At 43.9% G+C, this 21,525-nt stretch overlaps 1 protein-coding gene across 6 annotated transcripts in view; it reads left to right on the top strand.

Annotated features, from left to right (window-relative positions):
* NSUN6 (NOP2/Sun RNA methyltransferase 6) overlaps nt 1–21,525 on the top strand; it is a 104,830-nt gene that overhangs the window by 44,694 nt on the left and 38,611 nt on the right. For all 6 annotated transcript variants that reach the window (XM_030189926.1, XM_030189925.1, XM_030189924.1 and 3 more), the window contains exons 6-7: nt 10,430–10,583; nt 15,926–16,007. In XM_030189926.1, the coding sequence (XP_030045786.1) occupies nt 10,430–10,583; nt 15,926–16,007 (236 nt within the window). The remainder of the gene's footprint in view (nt 1–10,429; nt 10,584–15,925; nt 16,008–21,525) is intronic.

A 21,525-nucleotide genomic window follows, 5' to 3' on the forward strand; every position in this document is an offset into this window, starting at 1 on the left:
GCTCGCAGCCAAGATTCAGACATACCAGCTCTACAGGAGCATCCACTTGCGGAACTCGGTGAGGCAACTGTCTAGTTTGGTCGAAGCGCTTCCTCCGGAGCTGCCTGAACCTTTTCACCAGGTGGTCAGGCAGCAGAAGGCGTATCGAAAATTCCTGGCCAGGGGTACTTACGACACTTTTGATGTGACATCCAGAATAGCTGCTCAAGGTATAGTGATGTGCAGATTCTCATGGCTGCATGTCTCTGACCTGGATCATAAGATCCAGCAGTGAATGGCGGATGTTCCTTGCCGGGGGGATAACCTTTTTGGTGAAAAAGTAGAGGATGTGGTCGATCAGATCAAAAAGCACAATGATGCTATGGATTCTCTCTCCCGCTGGGCGTCTTCTGCTATCACTTCCTCATCTAGGAGGTTTTTTGGAGGGAAGAGGAGTGCTCCCTATTCCTATACTAGGCATAGATACACTCCTGCTTCTCGGCAGCCTACCCAGGCTCAGTCCCAGCGCACTCGTTCTCGTCAACAGCGTGTGCCTAAGACCTCTGCGGCTCCCCAGCAAAAGCAAGGGACGGGCTTTTGACTGGCTTCAATGCAGCATAGCCACAGTGCAAGTGTCCATTCTGGATGACTTACCGGTTGGGGGGAGATTAATATTTTTTCACCAAAGGTGGCCTCTTATAACCTCCTACCGGTGGGTTCGTCAAATAGTCCAGTTAAGATGCACTCTCAATCTGGAATCCAAGCCTCCAAATTGTCCACCGGGAGTTCATTCTTAAAGCTTCCATCACAAGCAGGTACTTGCAGAGGAACTCTCCACCCTTCTAAAGGCCAGTGCGGTCGAACCCATTCCACCAGGGGAAGAAGGGCTGGGATTCTATTCCAGGTACTTCCTTGTGCAAAAGAAAACAGGGGGGATGCGTCCCATCCTAGACCTAAGGGCCCTGCACAAATTCCTAGTCCAAGAAAAGTTCAGGATGGTTTCCCTCGGCACCCTTCTTCCCATGATTCAGGAAAACGATTGGCTATGCTCTCTGAACTTAAAGGATGCCTATGCCCACATCTCGGTACTCCTAGCTCACAGGAAGTATCTTCGATTTCGGTTGGGAACTCAGCACTTTCAGTACTGTGTACTGCCCTTTGGCCTCGCATCTGCGCCCAGGTTTTCACAAAGTGCCTGGCTGTTGTCGCAGCATCGCTACGCAGACTGGGAGGGCATGTGTTCCCTTATCTTGACGATTGGCTGGTGAAGAGCTCCTCGGAGACTGGCGCTCTACAGTCCATGCGGATGACTATTCGAGTGCTAGAGCTACTGGGGTTCGTGATCAATTATCCCAAGTCCCATCTCGTCCTGGTTCAAAAATTGGAGTTCATTGGAGCTCTGTTGGACACACGGACGTCTCAAGCTTATCTTTCCCAGGCAAGGGCAGACAATCTCCTGGCCTTTGTGTCCATGGCTCGAGCATCTCAACACAGCTCAGCAGATGTTGAGACTCTTAGGACACATGGCCTCCACAGTTCATGTAACTCCCATGGCACGCCTGCATATGAGATCAGGTCAATGGACCCTAGCTTCCCAGTGGTGCCAGGCCACAGGGGATCTAGAGGGTGTGATCCATCGCTACACTGACTTTTGCAGTTCCCTTCAGTGGTGGACCATTCGATCCAATTTGACCTTGGGACGTCATTTCCAAATTCCTCAACCACAAAAAGTGTTGACGACAGATGCATCCCTCCTAGGGTGGGGAGCTTATGTAGATGGGCTTCACACTGACGGAGCTTGGTCTTTTCCAGGAAAGGGTCTTCAGATCAACCTCCTGGAATTACGAGCGATCTGGAACGCTCTCAACCCTTTCAGAGATCGGCTGTCCAACCAAATCATTCTGATTCAGACAGACAGTCAGGTTGCTATATAGTACACCAACAAGCAGGGGGCACCGGATCTCGCCGTCTGTGTCAGGAAGCCGTTCGGATGTGGCTTTGGGCTCGCCGTCACGGCATGTTTCTCCAAGCTACATATCTGGCAGGCGTAAACAACAGTCTGGCCGACAGGTTGAGCAGGATCATGCAACCTCACGAGTGGTCGCTAAACATGGGCGTCCACAAGATCTTCTGAGCATGGGGCACCCCCTCGGTGGATCTTTTTGCCACTCAGATCAATCACAAAGTCCCTCAATTCTGTTCCAGACTTCAGGCCCACGACAGACTAGTGTCAGTTGCCTTTCTCCTACATTGGGGGACAGGCCTTCTGTATGCGTATCCTCCCATACCTCTAGTAGGAAAGACTTTGCTGAAACTCAAGCAAGACCGCGGAACAATGATCCTGGTTGCTCCCTTCTGGCCTCGTCAGATCTGGTCCCCTCTTCTTCCGGAGTTGTCCTCCGAAGAACCGTGGCGATTGGAGTGTTTTCCAACCCTCATCACCCAGAATGAGGGGTCGCTTCTACATCCCAACCTCCAGTCTCTGGCTCTCATGGCCTGGATGTTGAGTGCTTTGAAAGATCCAAGAAGGCAACTTCTGAGGGTGTCTCCCGAGTCTTGCTTGCTTCCAGGAAAGATTCCACGAAAAAGTGTTATTCTTTCAAATGGAGGAGGTTTGCCGTGTGGTGTGACAGCAAGGCCCTAGATCTTTTTTCTTGTCCTACACGGACCCTGCTTGAATACCTTCTACAGGTCGGAGAGGAGATCTAAGCCCAAGATGACTGGGGAAGTGAGCCCATGGAGATTGCTGCTCTAGCTCAGGTACAAGGGAAGAAGTTGAAAGGCTTCATAGCAAACCTTCTGTCACGGTCTCAGGCACTCGGACACTGGACCCACATGAGCCCTTGGACCACTGCTGACAAGCGGCAGCAGTAGGCAAGACCCCAACCAGGACTGGGTAACAAGCAAGGCAGGAGAAGCAGTAGACTGGCAAAGCTGGAACAACCAAACTGGAACCACGGGACTGGAACTACAGCAGTAGACAAGCAGGGAATAAGCAAGACAAAGAAGCTGGTCTTCACCTGCGCTTGACCACCATTCCCCAGGGGTTGAGCCCCCAGGTGCAGGTGGCCGGCAGGACGTACTGGACTGAGCCTGAAGACAGACTGGACCAACAGGATTCTCCCACCGGACACAGGACTCTAAACAAGCTTGACTAAAACAGGGTTCTGGACTTCTGGATTCAGGAGACTCAGACAGAATATAGGATACAGAAACAAGCTTGACAGAAACAGGGTTCAGGATTAGGGTTCTCAGATAGGAGGGAAAGGAAGCCAAATGCAGACAGGGTTGGAATCAAGACAGAGGTGCCCACAGGCACCCAGGCAAGAACAAGGCTGAAGCGCTAAGCACAAAGGATTCAGGGTTCTTAGACAGAACAAGAACCAAAGCAAAAGGTAAAGGGCAAGATGGAGGCAGAACTCAAGGAAGACAAACATCAGAACAAGGCAGGAAGCTAGAAGGCTAGCAGGCAGCCACAAGGTCACATAAAACACACAACAGAACTTTAGACGAGAACAAACAGAAGTGCCACTGACACACCAACTGGAAACAAAGCAAGGCAAGGCAGAAATGCAAACTGCATACAAACTGACCTGCAGACCTTAGACGATGCAAAGACACTGAATAGAACACCACCAGTTCCTTATCAAGGCCCTGACTGATGATGTCACAACTCCAGGACACAGGCAGAAAGCATACTGAAGCACAGAGAGGCTTAACACACACAGGTGCAGTATAGTGGAGTAATTAGAGCCATGCTAGAAGCAGCCAGCATACAGAGACAGAGCTAACTCAGGAAGAACAGACAGAAACCAGCTCAGAAGCTGACCTCCAGAAATAAGGTGAGTCTGAGAGGGGTCACGACCACAATCGTGACACCTTCTTCAAGGCTGGGGAAAGCTTGGAGGAAAAGTTAAGCAGCTGTTCCACTCAAGGGGGAGAGAGGTGCCGTGCTGTAAAGCAGTGAATGATTTCAGCTGTGGCCAGAAGCCAGACCCGGCTGGAGAAACAGGTAGTGACTTGAACAGTGTCCAGTTAACTGCATGCATTTCTTTGGTCCTAGACCCTTGCACTTAAGCGGATTGCACTGTATATATATATATATATATACATACAGTGCAATCCGCTTAAGTGCAAGGGTCTGGGACCAAAGAAATGCATGCAGTTAACTGGAGTGTGCACTTAACCATTGTGACCCAAAGAAGCTTGACATCTGATAAACATATATACAGTACTGTTTATTATTATACTTACAGTATACATTCTCTGTTAACTGACGTTAGGCTTACTTGAAGTAATCAGTTATAGTCCTCTGTACACTATTGGGTCTGTGAGTTCCATAGACTACGTCTGCCAGACGGTAAAAACTGTCATAGCACTGACATCCAGTGGCCTCCAGATAGGCCCGCACCGTGTTGAGACTCTCCAGCGCTCTTGCAAAAGTGACAGGAGGAGGTTGTTGAATTTTATCAGCATGTGCCTCACTGCTCATTTCTTCATCTGTTTTATCATCAGCCATTGTTGCCTGCGTGTAGGCACATATCTCCACATAAGTGCTGTCGTCAGCCGTTTGTAGATCGTAATCAACAGCTACATAGTGATGAAACTCCTCTTCAGTAACACCGGCTGGGATGTCAATAACCTGTTCATCTGACATGTTTGCAACAGCTGCATCTGTTTCGTCCCTCTCTACATCCTTAACAAAGCTTGCTCGCTTGTAGCAGTTCACAATGGTTGCCTGTGTAACATGATTCCAGGCTTCTTTCTGCATATGTAGGGAATCCAACAGTGATAGATTACAAGTCAGTTCAACAGCACGTTTATCCTTGCCAGTCTGGTCATCCATAACACTCATCTGACGACGTAGCACAAGAGCCCGATAATGTTGTTTGAAATTGGCTATTATGCCCTGATCCATAGGTTAGATCAGCGAGGTAGTGTTTGGTGGCAAAAAGACACCTTGACGTTAGACAGCCTGACATCATCCCTGTGTGCAGCACAATTATTAGAAAGCAACAAAATCTGACACTTTTGTGCCCGCATTCTAGTGTCTAACTTCTTTAGCCACTGCTTCCAAATTTCCCCAGTCATCCATGAATTTGCATTAGCCTCGTATGACACAGGAAGTCACTTAACTTTCTTGAAGCAACGAGGCTGTTTGCTCTTTCCAATGATGAGGGGTTCCAACTTCTCTCTCCCATCCATATTGCAGCAAAGGAGGATCATCAGTCGGTCCTTCAACGTTTTACCTCCAGTAGTTTTGGCATGTTTGAATGCAAGTGTTCCATCAGAAATTGCTCGCCATTAGAGACCGTTTTCGTCAGCATTGAAAATGTCACGAGGTGCAAACTCGTTCAAGATGGTAGGAAGAACTGAAACAACTCAATTTTCAGCACCAAAGTCATCAGCGTCTTGTTTCTCACCATGCTGTTTCTTGAATTTTATGTTGTTCCTCTCCTTCCATCTTTCCAACCATCCAGTAGTGGCTTTGAATTCAGTTTAGTCGAAGACTTTCAGCTAGCTGGTTAGCTTTCTCCGTAAGCAGTGGACCACTGACAGGAAACTGCTCCTGACTCGAGAAAACCACCGAAGAAGTGCATCTTCTACCTCCTCAGCTTTTCCCGCCTGTTTTCTTTTCCATTGTGGATTTGTATTGTTTTGCCAGTCTTCCAGAAGCTGGTCTTTCTGCTTCAAGACACGTGAAATTTGACTGTGATTGACACCATATTCTTTAGCAATAGATGCTTGACTTTGTTTTCTAATTTTTAAAGAACTATTTGTTCAGCCAGTGTTAAAGTCTTACAGTTCCACTGCAACGATGTCGACGACCCAAGTGTACACTCTAACAACATTCTTTCACTTTTCTGCCTGTGGCAGTTAAAGGGGCAGTAAATTTGAAATCTCGTTGGTTGTCAGCTGCCAATCGGCTTCCATATTCCGTGCGCGAGCTTATGCGGATGTCTTTCCTGCAGAGGAGCGGTCTTAAACCATGCATATAAGCGAATCTTGCACTTATCAGTGGTGCGCTAAACTGAAGTTTGTCCCCATAGAAATTGATGGCACCAAAAACGGAACCGAAGTACAGCATGCAGTTAAACAGAGCAAGCACTCATCCGACGTGTGTATGTATGTATATATATATATATATATATATATATATATATATATATATATATATATATAAAGATTTGGTGAGGATTGCTCTGAAAATGGAACAATAAAGAAAATAATATGTGCAGAAGATGGTAAGCAGATACGGATGTACTGAGTCCTATGGCTTAGACGTGCGCCTGTGTAAGGAGTTTTAATCTGTAGATTTATGATGTAATAAATTTATACACTGTAGTGAAGTAATGTGTTCCTGGAGAATATGTGTTACAGATTCTGGGATGGTGAGCCCTTGGACTGCAGCCGGGGCTGAAGCAGACAAATCTTCTGGAATGACGTTGGACACACTGGTCAATGTAGAGGCAGAACAAAGGATGGATCCAGACAAGACAAGGAAGCAAAGCAAAGGGCAAGAACTGAACCCAGATGGAAACCCTGCAAGACACAGAACAAGACTACATCTGGGTTCAGACATAGCAAGACAAGGCACAAAACACAGCAAACAAAGCAATGCAAACTAAAGACAAGGCAGGAACGGAACTTGGCTGTAGCAGGAACCAGGAATGAAAGGTAGAACACTCATACGAACCACAAGGCCGAACTGGAACCCACATGTAACAGAGTCCAAGCACAGGGGTAGCAAGGCCGAACTGGAACCCAATCAGAAAGAAAGGGGATGGGAACAGAACGAGATTCCCTACATAAGTACATAAGTACATAAGTACATAAGTAGTGCCATACTGGGAAAGACCAAAGGTCCATCTAGCCCAGCATCCTGTCACCGACAGTGGCCAATCCAGGTCAAGGGCACCTGGCACGCTCCCCAAACGTAAAAACATTCCAGACAAGTTATACCTAAAAATGAGGAATTTTTCCAGTCCATTTAATAGCGGTCTATGGACTTGTCCTTTAGGAATCTATCTAACCCCTTTTTAAACTCCGTCAAGCTAACCGCCCGTACCACGTTCTCCGGCAATGAATTCCAGAGTCTAATTACACGTTGGGTGAAGAAAAATTTTCTCCGATTCGTTTTAAATTTACCACACTGTAGCTTCAACTCATGCCCTCTAGTCCTAGTATTTTTGGATAGCGTGAACAGTCGCTTCACATCCACCCGATCCATTCCACTCATTATTTTATACACTTCTATCATATCTCCCCTCAGCCGTCTCTTCTCCAAGCTGAAAAGCCCTAGCCTTCTCAGCCTCTCTTCATAGGAAAGTCGTCCCATCCCCACTATCATTTTCGTCGCCCTTCGCTGTACCTTTTCCAATTCTACTATATCTTTTTTGAGATACGGAGACCAGTACTGAACACAATACTCCAGGTGCGGTCGCACCATGGAGCGATACAACGGCATTATAACATCCGCACACCTGGACTCCATACCCTTCTTAATAACACCCAACATTCTATTCGCTTTCCTAGCCGCAGCAGCACACTGAGCAGAAGGTTTCAGCGTATCATCGACGACGACACCCAGATCCCTTTCTTGATCCGTAACTCCTAACGCGGAACCTTGCAAGACGTAGCTATAATTCGGGTTCCTCTTACCCACATGCATCACTTTGCACTTGTCAACATTGAACTTCATCTGCCACTTGCACGCCCATTCTCCCAGTCTCGCAAGGTCCTCCTGTAATCGTTCACATTCCTCCTGCGACTTGACGACCCTGAATAATTTTGTGTCATCGGCGAATTTAATTACCTCACTAGTTATTCCCATCTCTAGGTCATTTATAAATACATTAAAAAGCAACGGACCCAGCACAGACCCCTGCGGGACCCCACTAACTACCCTCCTCCACTGAGAATACTGGCCACGCAATCCTACTCTCTGCTTCCTATCTTTCAACCAGTTCTTAATCCATAATAATACCCTACCTCCGATTCCATGACTCTGCAGTGTATGCTGCGCAAAACACAGCCACAAACAAAAGGTCAAAAGACCCTTACACACAGGCACAAAAGCAACTGAAGGGTAAAAGACAACCCCATGCAAAGAAATATTTTATTTATTTGTTACATTTGTATCCCACATTTTCCCACTTATTTGCAGGTTCAATGTGGCTTACATGGTACAGTATTGGCTTTCACCAATTCTGGTATGAACAAATACAAGGTGATCATGTGGTAAAATAAGGTTCATGTGTGATATACAAATTAGGAAATCTTAGAGAGGAAGAGTTAAGTATTTCCATTATGTGCTTTGGTTTTGTTGTGTTGTAGGTATTCAGCCTTTAATGTTGGGTTGGTGAGGTATGCCTTTTTGAACAGGTTTGTTTTTAGTGATTTCCTGAAATTTAGGTGGTCATGCGTTGTTTTTAGGGCTTTTGGCAGTGTGTTCCATAGTTGTGTACTTAAATAGGAGAAGCTGGATGCATACGTTGATTTGTATATCTCACACTGTGCCTGAAAGCACAGTCAGATGAAAAAGCAACTCACACAGGCTCACATAGTAGAATCAACAAGTAAAGGGTTAAAGGGAAACCATACAGCGAGTCAGCTCAGGGCTGTGCTAGGAAGCACAGCTAAACGAAAGAGCAGCTCACTCAGACTCAAACCACAGATTCAGCAAGTCACGTGTAAAAGAGAGGCAGCTCAGGGTTGTGCTAGAACCCACAGCTAAACAGAAGAGCAGCCCACAACAGATTCAGCTATTCAAGGGTAAAAGAGAAACCACACAGAGAGGCAGCTCAGGGCTGTGCTAGAACCCACAGCTAAACGGAAGAGCAGGCCACAACAGATTCAGCTATTCAAGGGTAAAAGGGAAACCACACAGAGAGGTAGCTGAGGGCTGTGCTAGAAACCACAGCTAAACGGAAGAGCAGCCAAACAGAAGCAAACAACAGATTAAGAAAGTAAAGGGATAAAGGAAAACCACACAGAGGCAGCTCAGGGCTGTGCTAAAACCACAGCTACATGGAGGAGCAAGTTCTCACAGACTCAAACAACAAATACAGAAAGTAAAGGGTTAAAGACTAACCACACAGAGGAACAGCTCACAGCTGAGTTAAAAAGCACAGCTATATGGAGGAGCAAGTTCTCACAGTCTCAAACAGCAGATTCAAAAGGTAAAGGGTAAGCCAAACCTCCACACAAAAGTAAAGCTTCAGGAACAAAGTTTAGAAGCAAGGCTTACAGGTACGTGGCTTCAGAGGCAAGCCACACAGGAACAAAGATTCAAAGACAAGACTCACAGGAACAAATATAGACAGGAATCAAGACATGCAGGAAAAAAACAAACAGAAAATGGATCCAAACAGGGAACACAAAGACAAGGTTAAGAGACCTGTTGCAAAGGCAAAGCATGAAAGTTCCAAGGTACTTTATAAAGGACTTTGCTGATGATGTCACAGCTAGGAATGAGGCTTGGCTGCAGGAACACCAGCGCAAGGCTTGGCTGCAGAAACACCAGAGCGAGGCTTGGATGCAGGGAAACTTGCAGCAGAAGCAGCCATGCAGGAAAAAGGCAGTCTGGAGACATCACAGAGCCAGATTGTTTGAATTGTACAGCGCTGCGTAACCCTGGTAGCGCTTTAGAAATGTTAAATAGTAGTAGTAGTAGATTACTGGGAAAAAAATGAATCTGGACACAGGGCACGGCCACAGCCATGACAATATGTAGATATGATATAGGCTAACTTTGCATTCTTGTGTCCCACAGTATGGTGTGGATGTTAAACTAAAAGGAACTGCCCCTTCATCAGAATTAATGTGTTAATTAACCAGCATAACTAATTTTGATGTTGCACTGGCAGTGATATTTGTACAGTCTTTAAAGCTCATTAATCTATACTGTAGGAAAATCAAAATTAGACCACACAAGTAATGAGCTTTGAGTTTATTTTATTTTATTTTTGGAGCAGGCCAGCAGTTTCCTCCTGCCCTGCTGAGCTTATGGTTCATTCAGATGCAGAGCTGGGATTTAGCACCATGAGTCCTAATTTGCAAGTATCTGGGATTTTTCCCACCTATTTTATGTCCTCTTCTGACTTGGTGCACTCATTGCAGTGACACCCCTCGATCAGGATCATGCACAGGGCTGCTTTCTGAACCTTTCAATCTTCAGCCTTAAATTCATCTATTTGGCATTGACCATTTATATAATGACTAGAATACCCCTACCCCTCAAGAACTGTGTAAACACTGCTTCCACTGCCTGCCCTGCTTAGCTGGTTAATGGAAGGTCAGAGCCAGAGGTTGAACCCTGGTCCCTGAGTTACGGCAGTGTGTAGCACTCTCTGAGCCAGCATTCCAATCCATATCTGTTACTGGAATTGCTGAGATACTCTCATTCAAAGAATAATGAAAACAAAACTGATTTCTCTTTGCCCCCTAGTTATGAAAGCTGGAGATGTGGTCTCTGTTTACTCTGATGTCGAAGGAAAGTGTAAAAGAGGAGCCAAAGAATTTGATGGAGCCAAAGCTTATTTGGGGAATGGAATTGCAGAGCGGAGTCGCAGTGAAATCTTCAGTTCAGGCAATCTGTTAAAGTAAGTCATTAGGAGGTGGCACTGGGCTATCTTTGCTTTGAGACACGTGTATTATAGAATATCAGCAACTTTTGTATTTCACTCTTTGGGCCACGACTTACTCTTCAGCGGTCTCTAAAACATACCAAACTATCTCAGATTCTCATGGAGACACCTTAGGTCAGTGGTCTCCAACCTTTTTTATGTAAAGAGCTCCAAAGTAGGCACAAGAGAGCTCTGGGGGGCCACCAAAAGATTTTAGGCTTACACATGTAATTTTAATACTAATTTTGAGTCTTCAATGATATATATATTTTTTAAATCACTTTATTTTGGCTTTTATTAACAGATGCAAAACCCTACATGAGAACCTGTATAAAAATTATGAATATTTTAAGATGCAGACTTTATAAGTACATAAGTATTGCCATACTGGGACAGACCAAAGGTTTATCAAGCCCAGCATCCTGTTTCCAACAGTGGCCAATCCAGGTCACAACTACCTGGCAAGATCTCAAAAAAGTACAAAACATTTTATGCTGCTTATCCCAGAAATAAGTAGTGGATTTTCTCTAAGCCTATTTTAATAATGGTCTATGGACTTTTCCTTATGTTGTCCAAGTCGTATTATACCAGTTACTAACTGGGAGTAGAAAATAAAGATTTTCTTATTTATGATCCTTTTTTAAAAGGAATGCACTGGATCCAACTTACCTGTTTCCCAAGCATCTCCGTCTCATTTCTTCATGTTTTTCTGAATAAAACAAGACCTGCAACATATCCTTTAAACCACATCCCTCTTCTATATGTCCTTACCAAGGTGCAGCCCTCAATGCTAAACTCAGCATTTTAGGTGGACTCCAACAAGCACAACAGTGACTCTTCTTTGCTGCTGGTGGAGACAAAGATGGGATTTGAACCCAGGAAAGCAGGGGACATGTACAGAGGATCTCTGAGGGGCAAGATGGGGGTTGAAGAGCTGACAAATTGAATTGACAAACCTAAAGAATGTGGCACCGTAGGGAGGTGGGTAGAAAAAAGGCCCTGTGAAGCTGCGCTGGATAGTGTTTGCCTCATCTTGATGTGTGCGTGCATGTGTGTCAAGACCAGCAGACTTTCACAGGGCCTTTTCTCTACCCACCTACCAGCCACATCCTTCAGGTGTGCCAATTCAATTTTTCTGTCTCAGTTATGGGGCCGCAAAAGTAGACTGCCGGGGCCATGTGTTGGAAACCACTGCCTCAGGGCCAGACAGTAAACAACCAGTGATAAGTGACATTTCACAGAATTGTGCCAGGCACATTATATTTATGAAATGTCCTAAATTTAAAAGGATGAAATATACACAAACACTATGTCTAGCACAGTTATTTTCACTTGCTAAATTGTGCAACAAGATTGTACCTATTATGTGGGGTATTTCACATATACACATGACAATATTCAGAAAGGTCTTGTAAGTAATCTGAATGTGGATTACTTAAGTTACTTGCTGACTAGATAGCAGAGGCAAATGTGATATTTGTTTTAAATGATTTAACATATTTCTTCTAGCAAGGAAAAATAATTTTGACTCTAACAGGAGTCTTGTTTTCCACTTATTAGTGACTGTGTTTCTCCACTGAGAAGCATATGGAATTTTGACTCTAACAGGAGTCTTGTTTTCCACTTATTAGTGACTGTGTTTCTCCACTGAGAAGCATATGGAATTTTGACTCTAACAGGAGTCTTGTTTTCCACTTATTAGTGACTGTGTTTCTCCACTGAGAAGCATATGGAATTTACTATAACAGAGTGAGAGCAGGAAGGGACTAAATCATTGCTTATGGTGGACCCCCACATGAGTGATCCTAAATGGTGCAGTCTTAACTAGTGGTGAGTGTGTCCATGGGATGTTTTCAAGGAGTTGGAAGCATCACTTTTTTAAGAAGCTCCAGAGTTAAGGGAGTGAGAGGCTGGAAGTGGAGTCCCCCCACCTTGTGGAATTGGAGCCTAAGGGCAGGCAGCAGTTCCTGCCCACTTGTGCCTTGCGGAGCCAGTTACCAGACAAGGGAAGGACCTGTCCTGGATCCCCTGTCCATGGTAAATCAGAGTCTCAGAGAAAGAGTACCCTGCAGAGGAGGCTATGAGAGGTGCTTGTTTCAAGTCCTGAAAGCTAGTCTCAAAGAAGTACAGGAGCAGTTACCCTTCTGAGAGAGAGAGAGAGAGAGTTCTATAACTGGTGTAAGTGATTGGGCCTAAAATGCGGACGATACACAATTAAATTATTTTATAAGTTATCTATGTAAGGCAGTGGTATAGCTCTGGGTGGGCCGAGGCTCACCTAATTTGGACTCTGACCCATCAAACATTGTGGCACTCTTGCTGTGGCTGGTGGGGAGCCTTAAACCCCACCAGCGAAAGATTTCTTCCTTAGCCAACCAGCGCTTTTCCAAATAGCAGACAGCTGCACTTACCTCAAGCTGACGCCAACACTAGCCTCTCTGCACATGCTCAGTTTTTGCACATGTTCAAGCACTGAGCATGTGCAGCCTGCCAGTAGCAGCACCAGCTCAAGGCAAGGGCTGCCAACTGCTGTTTGGAAAAGCAGTGGCTGCCTGAGGAGGAGGAGGAAATCATCGACTGGCAGGGTTTGGGGATCTCCACTAGCTCAGATATTTTAATATTTTGGGTTGGCAAGCGAGAAGGGGCAGAAGTTAGAGAGTGGTACTGGTGGGAGGGACAAATTCCATGCTTACCCACCTTGGTCTCAGGGATACCCAAATTGGCCATCTGTCTACACCCCTGATGTAAGGGAGAGTCCTGCCCAAGCTCTGCCCATGTCTATATCCACCTGTCAAATAAATGGTATGGAAGATATGCATGCATTTGCAGAATAGTGCTTAGATGGCATTTTATATACCATTATTCTAATTTACCTTTATAAATTGCTGCACAAAGTTTAGTGCCCATTCCATAGAATCACCCCAGTATATTGAAGAAAGTATGTAAATTCTGAGAAATAAAATATATTCCATTATATAGCTTCCCACTATTCCAGAAGTTGTGGGATAGTTGTGTCCATCAAGCATCAGGTAGAAATAGAGAACTAAAACAAGCTGAGATGTATTTCTCTTGGCGTCCAGTCCAGCTCCTCAGTATTTTCTATCTCCAGCAGGTGTATGGACACACTTTTCAGCCTGTGGTTCTGAGTGATTTTCTCCTGGTCCAGTTGGTCAAGTGGTCCTCAGTTGAGCTTTGTGGGTGGCTTGAGTCTGCAGAATCATAGCTGAAGGTCTTCAGTTCCCTGTGTGTGGTGCCCCACTAATTTTACTTCTTCCCTCCTTTCACCTCTCCCCTCTTTCCTGTGGAGCTCTCCTTTGCCAGCACAACAACCTTGAAAAAAAGAAGGAAGGAAAGAGATTTGCTGGAGAGCATGGGACAGAGTATCAGTCCTGAGCCTTTTTCCACAAGTCTTACTGTGAGTTTGGGGGGAGCAGCCAGCAATGACTTGGAACTACTTGTAAGGCTGCAAGTTCTTCTTGGTTCAGGGGAGGGATCCTGACTCACCGCTTCAGATGTGTTGTGCTGTGCTGGTGAAAGTTGGGGTGAATGACGACTCCCGAGGAAGCAATTAAGCGGTGTTCCCACTGTGGGCCTCAGTGAAACAAGCCTTTGAAATGGTCTCTTTGGATTTTCAAATGACAGTGTGCAGCTCATTCGTGGCAAGAGCATGCCTGAGGTAGCATCAGCAGCATAAGATGGGTGCCATAATGCCCAAATGGAAGTGGGGTTGGCCTACTTAGTAGATGCTATTTATGACATATTACAGGTTACAGCCCGCAGAATGTCTTTGGCTGTCACAGCACGTCGACAACTCTGGTTGCAGCATTGGGCTGCGGATGCAGTATCAAAGTCACATCTAGTTAAGCTGCCCTTTCGGGGCAAGTGACTGTTTGTTTGAAGAATACCTCAGTTACTTACTACTACTACTACTTATCATTTCTATAGCACTACTAGACATACACAGCGCTGTACACTTGGATATAAAAGAAACAGTCCCTGCTTGAAAGAGCTTACAATCTAATCAGGGCAGACAAACAGGACAAATAAGGGATAAGGGAATTACTAGGGTGGAAATGATAAGAGAGACATGTGTACTGTACAAGTGAATAGGGGTTAGGAGTTAAAAGCAGCTACAAAAAGGTTGGCTTTTAGTTTAGATTTGAAGATGGTCAGAGATGGAGCTTGACATACTGGCTCAGGAAGTCTGTTTCAGGCATATGGTGCAGCAAGATAAAAGGAAAAAAGCCTGGAGTTGGCAGTGGAGGAGAAAGGTACAGGTAAGAGAGATTTACTCAATGAACGGAGTTCCTAGGGAGGAGTATAGGAGAGATAAGAGTGGAGAGGTACTGAGGAGCTGCAGAGTGAATGCACTTGTAAGTCAATAAGACGAGTTTGAACTGTATGTGGTTATCAATAGAAATCAAACAAAATAAAACATGGAAAAGAAAATAAGATGATACCTTTTTTATTGAACATAACTTAATACATTTCTTGATTAGCTTTCGAAGGTTGCCCTTCTTCGTCAGATCGGAAATAAGCAAATGTGCTAGCTGAAAGTGTATATAAGTGAGAACATTCAAGCATTGCTATGACAGTCTGACAGGGTGGGAGGATGGGGGTGGGTAGGAAGTATGCATGGGGACATCAAAGCATATCATTGGTATTCTAACAGGGTGGGTGTGGATAGGTGAGGGGAAATGTATGTGGAAATGGATAGGGAGCCAATGAAAGTGACTTAAGAAGAGGGCTACTATGAGCATAGCAACACTGGCAAAATATATGTTGTGCAGCAGAATTTTCAACAGGTTGAAGGGGAGAGATGGCAAAATGTTAACACTAACTTTTCCAGGTCCACAATATCAAAGTGCCATACAACAAAACCATTCCTCACTAGAACATTGTGTATTGTCCCCATTCTAGGTCCCGTAGCTCAGTTCATAAAACCCTTCCTTTTAACCAAATCTTTTAATAGTATAGAAAACAAGAAACTAGGAAAGTTTTTCCTTTTTGTTTCTTTGTCACTGGATACATAGAAGTAAAAGCCAATGAGAGAGTTTCAGTTGAAGACTGCAGTGAGCATCCAGGAACACAAAGAGTCAAACAATCAGCTAAGTAGTTGTGTGAATTGTCACATTTGCTTGGAATATTCTCTGATTTGAAGACTTGTTAGGAAATAGCCCACGGAATTACAGCAGTACTGTCTTGACTGCTGCTAGAGGGGAAGCTTGATTTGACCTGCTTGAGATGTACACTTAACAGGTCAAAGAAAGTGTGAATATGGCCAGTTATGCTAACCTTTTACTTCGTATTTTTTCCAGAGGTTTGGGTGTCAAAATGACGGTACCAGTCTATCTGAGCCCTTCTTTTGACAAAATGCTTCCCGGTTATGTATTTTTTCAGGTAAGTTTCTTGTTTATTAAGGTAGTCATTTACTAATGGTTAGAGCATGCTATTTGCTGAAAGGCTCAGTGTCAGACAGTGCATGCTGACCATTAGTAAATAACCTCTTAATTTGTTGAAGGTGAAAGAAAACAACTGTTCATGAAGAGCCTGATTGTGTAACAGGATGCCTGTATGAAAAGACTGAAGGAGTTGCCTCTTTTTAGCATATTTTATAAAGCGCTTATATGCTTTTATAAAATAGGCACCGAGATCCAGCCAACGTACACCTGCTCTAAAGTTGGTGTAAATGTATACATATGCTCTGTACTTGCGTGCTTAATAAAATACATATGTCGCAGCTAGGATCCCACCTCTGCCTACATGCAATACACATATAAGTACATGCAATTTTGTCACCAAGTGAACTTGTATATGAATGCTGATATCAGGTTTATAAAAGGCCTTTTACTTTTGTGAAACAAACTTTACATATGGTCCATTGAAACTATTTGAAAAATTATTTCCTCCTATTTGTTTTAAAAGTATTTCCATGTAACTTCATTGCGTGTCCCCTAATCTTGGTACTTTTGGAACGAGTAAAAAATCGATGTACTTCTACTCATTCTACACCACTCAGGATTTTGCAGACCTCAATCATATTCCTCCTCATCCATCTCTTTTCCAAGCTGAAGAGCCCTGACCTCTTTAGCCTTTCCTCATATAAGAGGAGTTCCATCCCCTTTATCATTTTAGTCGCTCTTCTTTGAACCTTTTCTAATTCCGCAGTACTCAAGGCGAGGTCACACCATCGAGTGATACAGAGGCATTATAGTATTTTCAATCTTATTCACCATAACTTTCCTAATAATTCCTAGCATTCTGTTTGCTTTTTTGTCCACCACCGATGCAGTTTGAGCAGAAGATTTCAGGATATTATCTACGACGACACCTAAATCTTTTTCTTGGTTACTGACCCCCAAGGTGGGCCCTAGCATCAGGTAACTATGATTTGGATTATTCTTTCCAATGTGCTTCACCTTGCATTAGTCCGCATTAAATTTCATCTGCCATTCGGATGGCTAGTTTTCCAATTTCCTAAGGTTTTTCTGCAATATTTCACAGTCCATATGTGTTTTAACAACCTTGAATAGTTTTGTGTCATCTGCAAATTTAATCACCTTGCTTGTTCTGATTTCCTTATCATTTATAAATATGTTAAATAGCACCTGTCCTAGTACTGATCCCTGCGGCACTCCACTGTTTACCCTCCTCCACTGAGAGAAATGACCATTTAACCCTATCCTCTGTTTTCTGTCCAATAACCAATTCCTAATCCACACCAGAACATTGCCTCCTATCCAATGACTCTTTAATTTTCTCAGGAGTCTCTCATGTGGAACTTTTTCAAAAGCTTTCTGAAAATCTAGATACACTACATCAACCAGCTCATCTTTGTCCACTTGTTTATTCACGCCTTCAAAGAAATAAAACAAATTTGTTAGGCAAGACTTCCCTTGGCTGAACCCTTGCTGACTCTGTCCCATTAAACCATGTTTGTCAATGTGTTCTATAAAGTTAGTCTTTATAATAGTTTCGTCAGGCTTACCAGTGTGTAATTTCTCGGATCACCCCTGGAACCCTTTGGCCACCCTCCAATCTTCAGGTACTACAGACAATTTTAATGACAGGTTACATATTACTAACAGCAGATCAGCAATTTCATGCTTGAGTTCTTTGAGTACCCAGTCCAGATGATTTACTACTTTTTAATTTGTCAATTTGGCTCAGTATGAGGCATATTTTCAAAGCACTTAGCCTTCCAAAGTTCCATAGAAACCTATGGAACTTTGGAAGGTTAAGTGCTTTGAAAATATGCCTCTATATCTTCCAGGTTCACCGAGATTTCTTTCAGTTCCTCCACATCATCACTCTTCAAAACCATTTCCGGTATAGGCAAATCTCTTGCATCTTCTTCTGTAAAGACTGAAGCAAAGAATTCATTCAGTTTCTCCACTGTGGCCTTGTCCTCCCTGAGTGCCCCTTTTGCTCCTTTATGCTCTACCTGAAGAAGCTGTTACTGTGAGTTTTATCCTCTGTGGCGAATTTCTCTTCATATTCTCTTTTAGCCTTCTTTATTAATTCTTTGCATCTGATTTGCCAGTGCTTATGTTACTTCTTATTTTCTTCTTTGGGTCCTTTTTCCGTTCTTTGAAGGACATTCTTTTAGCTCTAATAGTGTCATTCACCTCTTAACCATGCTGGCTGTCGTTTTCTCTTTCCACCTTTGTAAATACGTGGAATGCATCTGGTCAGGGCTTCCAAGATGGTATTTTTGAATAACGTCCACTCCTGATTTAGTGTCCTAACCTTTTCAGCCAATCCTTTCAGCTTCTTTTTTTTTAATCATTTATTTATAATTTTTCATTTTACAAGGGTCACTTGCAAACAGTGCAAACAGTAATACAGAGATGAATGTACATTAACACAATATTAGAGGAAAGCAATCTCAACTAGATAAATGGATTATATACAATCTTTCTCTTTCTTAGACCACAAAATAAATAGGGAGTGTGAAACAAGACAAGGAGAGCAATTAAACAACAGTAACCAAAGAAAACGTGGTATTAACCTGATTATCCTCAGTTATTATTTATCTGAATCATTATTCCACATTGATCGTCTGGTTGGCTTCTTCAAACCCAAGACGGTGTATAGTCAATTAATTTCATTGGAAACATACTTATTGTCCAACATTAGTGGAAATAATACACCTGATTTCATTTTTTTCTCTTTTAAAACCAGAAATTATTTAACAATACAAACACTTGAATCTCTAATCCAATTCCCACTGATTAAGGTAATCCCAATTTCACAGGCTTCACTCCTTTTGAATTAATATACTAAGAGGAATCATTTCAGAGGAAAAAACTTTAGGAGTCATACCCGGAACTCTGGGAAAACAACAATCTCGATATTAATCATCTATAATAATATTCATTTTGTTCAAATTTTTCTGGTCTATTATCATTTTCAAAATCTTAACCGTTTCCTACTCCTGTAGAACGTCATTTGCTGTATCAATTTTTCATTCTCAAAGGATTTGATTCGATTATCCATATGGCTCACTAATAAGATTATATCTGAAGCAAAATTATTTACTACCACCGTTAGGTCCTAGAGCGCCTTCCAGATGATATTCAATGAACCTCCACGGGAGCCAAAAACTCCAAGCTGATAGCTCTTACGGGTTTAGGAGTGGCACCGCCAACACGGGTTCAGCTGTAAACGACTTCCATTTCAGCATACAATTCAGGCACAGGCAGCTCCTTGTGACTCTGGGCAAGTCACTTAACCCTCCATTGCCCCATGTAAGCCGCATTGAGCCCGCCATGAGTGGGAAAGCGCGGGGTACAAATGTAACCAAAAAAAAAAACTCACTCCTCCACTCCTTTGGACATGGTGGTTAAATGACAGGAGCGATGAAGTTCTTTCCAGGTCCAAGAGCATCGACGCTCCTTCGCTGGCGCTAATCAAAGGACTCATCAACCCAGTCATCTGTGGGCAGCTCGTCGCGCAGCGGTCCCACACTTGCTGCACAGGGGACAAAATGCTGGTCATCAGCGGCTGACCCCCCCCCCCCCCCCATTGTTCCCTTCCGCTCAGTTAAGGTAACTGCAAATGCAGAGAGAAAATTTCAAGTAAACAAAGACAGAACTTCAGAGGACAGCTGGGCCGTTGAGCATACGAGCTTCAGGTCACCATCTTTCCACTCCCTAGTTTGGGACACTCTTTGTCTGGTTTCTCCTCAGAGGCCTGTCTGATATGGGTAACCCTTCAACATAGCCCTCTGAGTCATTGAAACACAGAAGCCCCTCCACCACTACAAGGTGGTGTCCCTTCGGAGGGGCTAGCTTCTTTTTAACCATTTTCCTCATTTTATTATAGTCACCCTTTCGAAAATTAAATGCAGCTACTGTAGATTTCCTTTGTGGGTTCATTCCAGATAGTAGCTCAAACTTGATCATGTTATGATCACTGTTTCCCAGGGGACCTAACACTGCCATCTCTCGCACTATGCCCTGCACGCCACCAAAGACCAGATCCAAAATGGCTCCTCCTCTCGTCAGTTCCTGGAACTGTTCCTCCAAGAAGCAGTCATTTATTACATCTAGAAATTTTATCTCCTTTGCACTCCCTGAAATCACCCATTATTATAGTGTTGCCCAATTTGCCAGCTTTCCTAATTTCTGTAAACATTTCTTCATCTGTCCATCCATTCTGTCCCGGAGGACGATAGTACAGTTCTACAAGAATACTCCTTCCCTTCATTCACAGAATTTCTATCCATAATGATTTCATCCTGCTATCTGTTTCATGCGGAATGTTTATTTTGTTTGACTCAATTCTTTCTTTAGCATATAGTGCAACCCCCCTCCAATTTGATCTTTTCAATCATTGCAATACAATTTCTATCCTGTTAACAGTGTCCCATTGATTGTCCTCTTTCCACCAAGTCTCTGAGATGCCTATTATATCTACCTCATCATTTAATGCTATATACTCTAACTCTCCCATCTTATTTTTTAGGCTTCTAGCATTTGTATACAGGCACTTCAAATTGTGTTCTTTCCTTTGATCTACAAGCTGCTTAGAAGTTGACGGGGACAATGTGCATTCTTTATCCTGCTCTCTCATTAAGCACACCTGGCTTACTTTCAGCATTGTTGAAACCTCTCTACTGGAATTCCCTAAATATCCTGTTTCAATAGTATCCTTCAAGGATACTCTGCATCGAACCATGTGCTCCTGAGTGACTGTTGGCTCTCCCCCCCCCCCCACCCAATTCTACTTTAAAAGCTGCTCTATCTCCTTTTTAAAAGTTAGCGCCAGCAACCTGGTTCCACCCCGGTTAAGGTGGAGACCATCATTGTGGAACAGTCTCCCCCTTTCCCAGAATGTTTTCCCGTTCCTAACAAATCTAAATCCCTCATCCCTGCACTATTGTCTCAACCACACATTAAGAATTCGGAGCTCTGCCTGCCTTTTGGGTCCTGCGTGTGGAATGTGAAGCATTTCTGAAAATGGTAACCTGGAGGATCTGAACTTTGGCTTTCTACCTAAGAGCCTAAATTTGGCTTCCAGATCCTCCCTCCCACACTTTCCTATGTAATTGGTACCTACATGTATGAAAACAGTCAGCTCCTCCCCAGCACTATCTAAGATCCTGTCTAGGTGACGCATAAGGCCCGCCACCTACGCACCAGGTAGGCAAGTGGCCAGGCAATCCTCACGTCCACCAGCCACCGAACTATCTACATTCCTAATGATTGAATCATCAGCTACAACAGCTGTCATAACCCTTTCCAACTGGGCAGAAGTTCTTGGAGACATATCCTCAGTGCAAGAGGATAGTGCATTCCCTGGTGGGCAGGTCCTGGCTACTGGAGTACTTCCTACTTCACCAAGGTGCTGTTCTCCTTCTAGGAGACCTCCCTCCTCCAAGGCAGCAAAGGGGTTGCTAGACTGGATGTGGGAC

Source organism: Microcaecilia unicolor, chromosome 1 (genome assembly GCF_901765095.1).
Source record: "Microcaecilia unicolor chromosome 1, aMicUni1.1, whole genome shotgun sequence".
Classification (NCBI taxonomy): domain Eukaryota; kingdom Metazoa; phylum Chordata; class Amphibia; order Gymnophiona; family Siphonopidae; genus Microcaecilia; species Microcaecilia unicolor.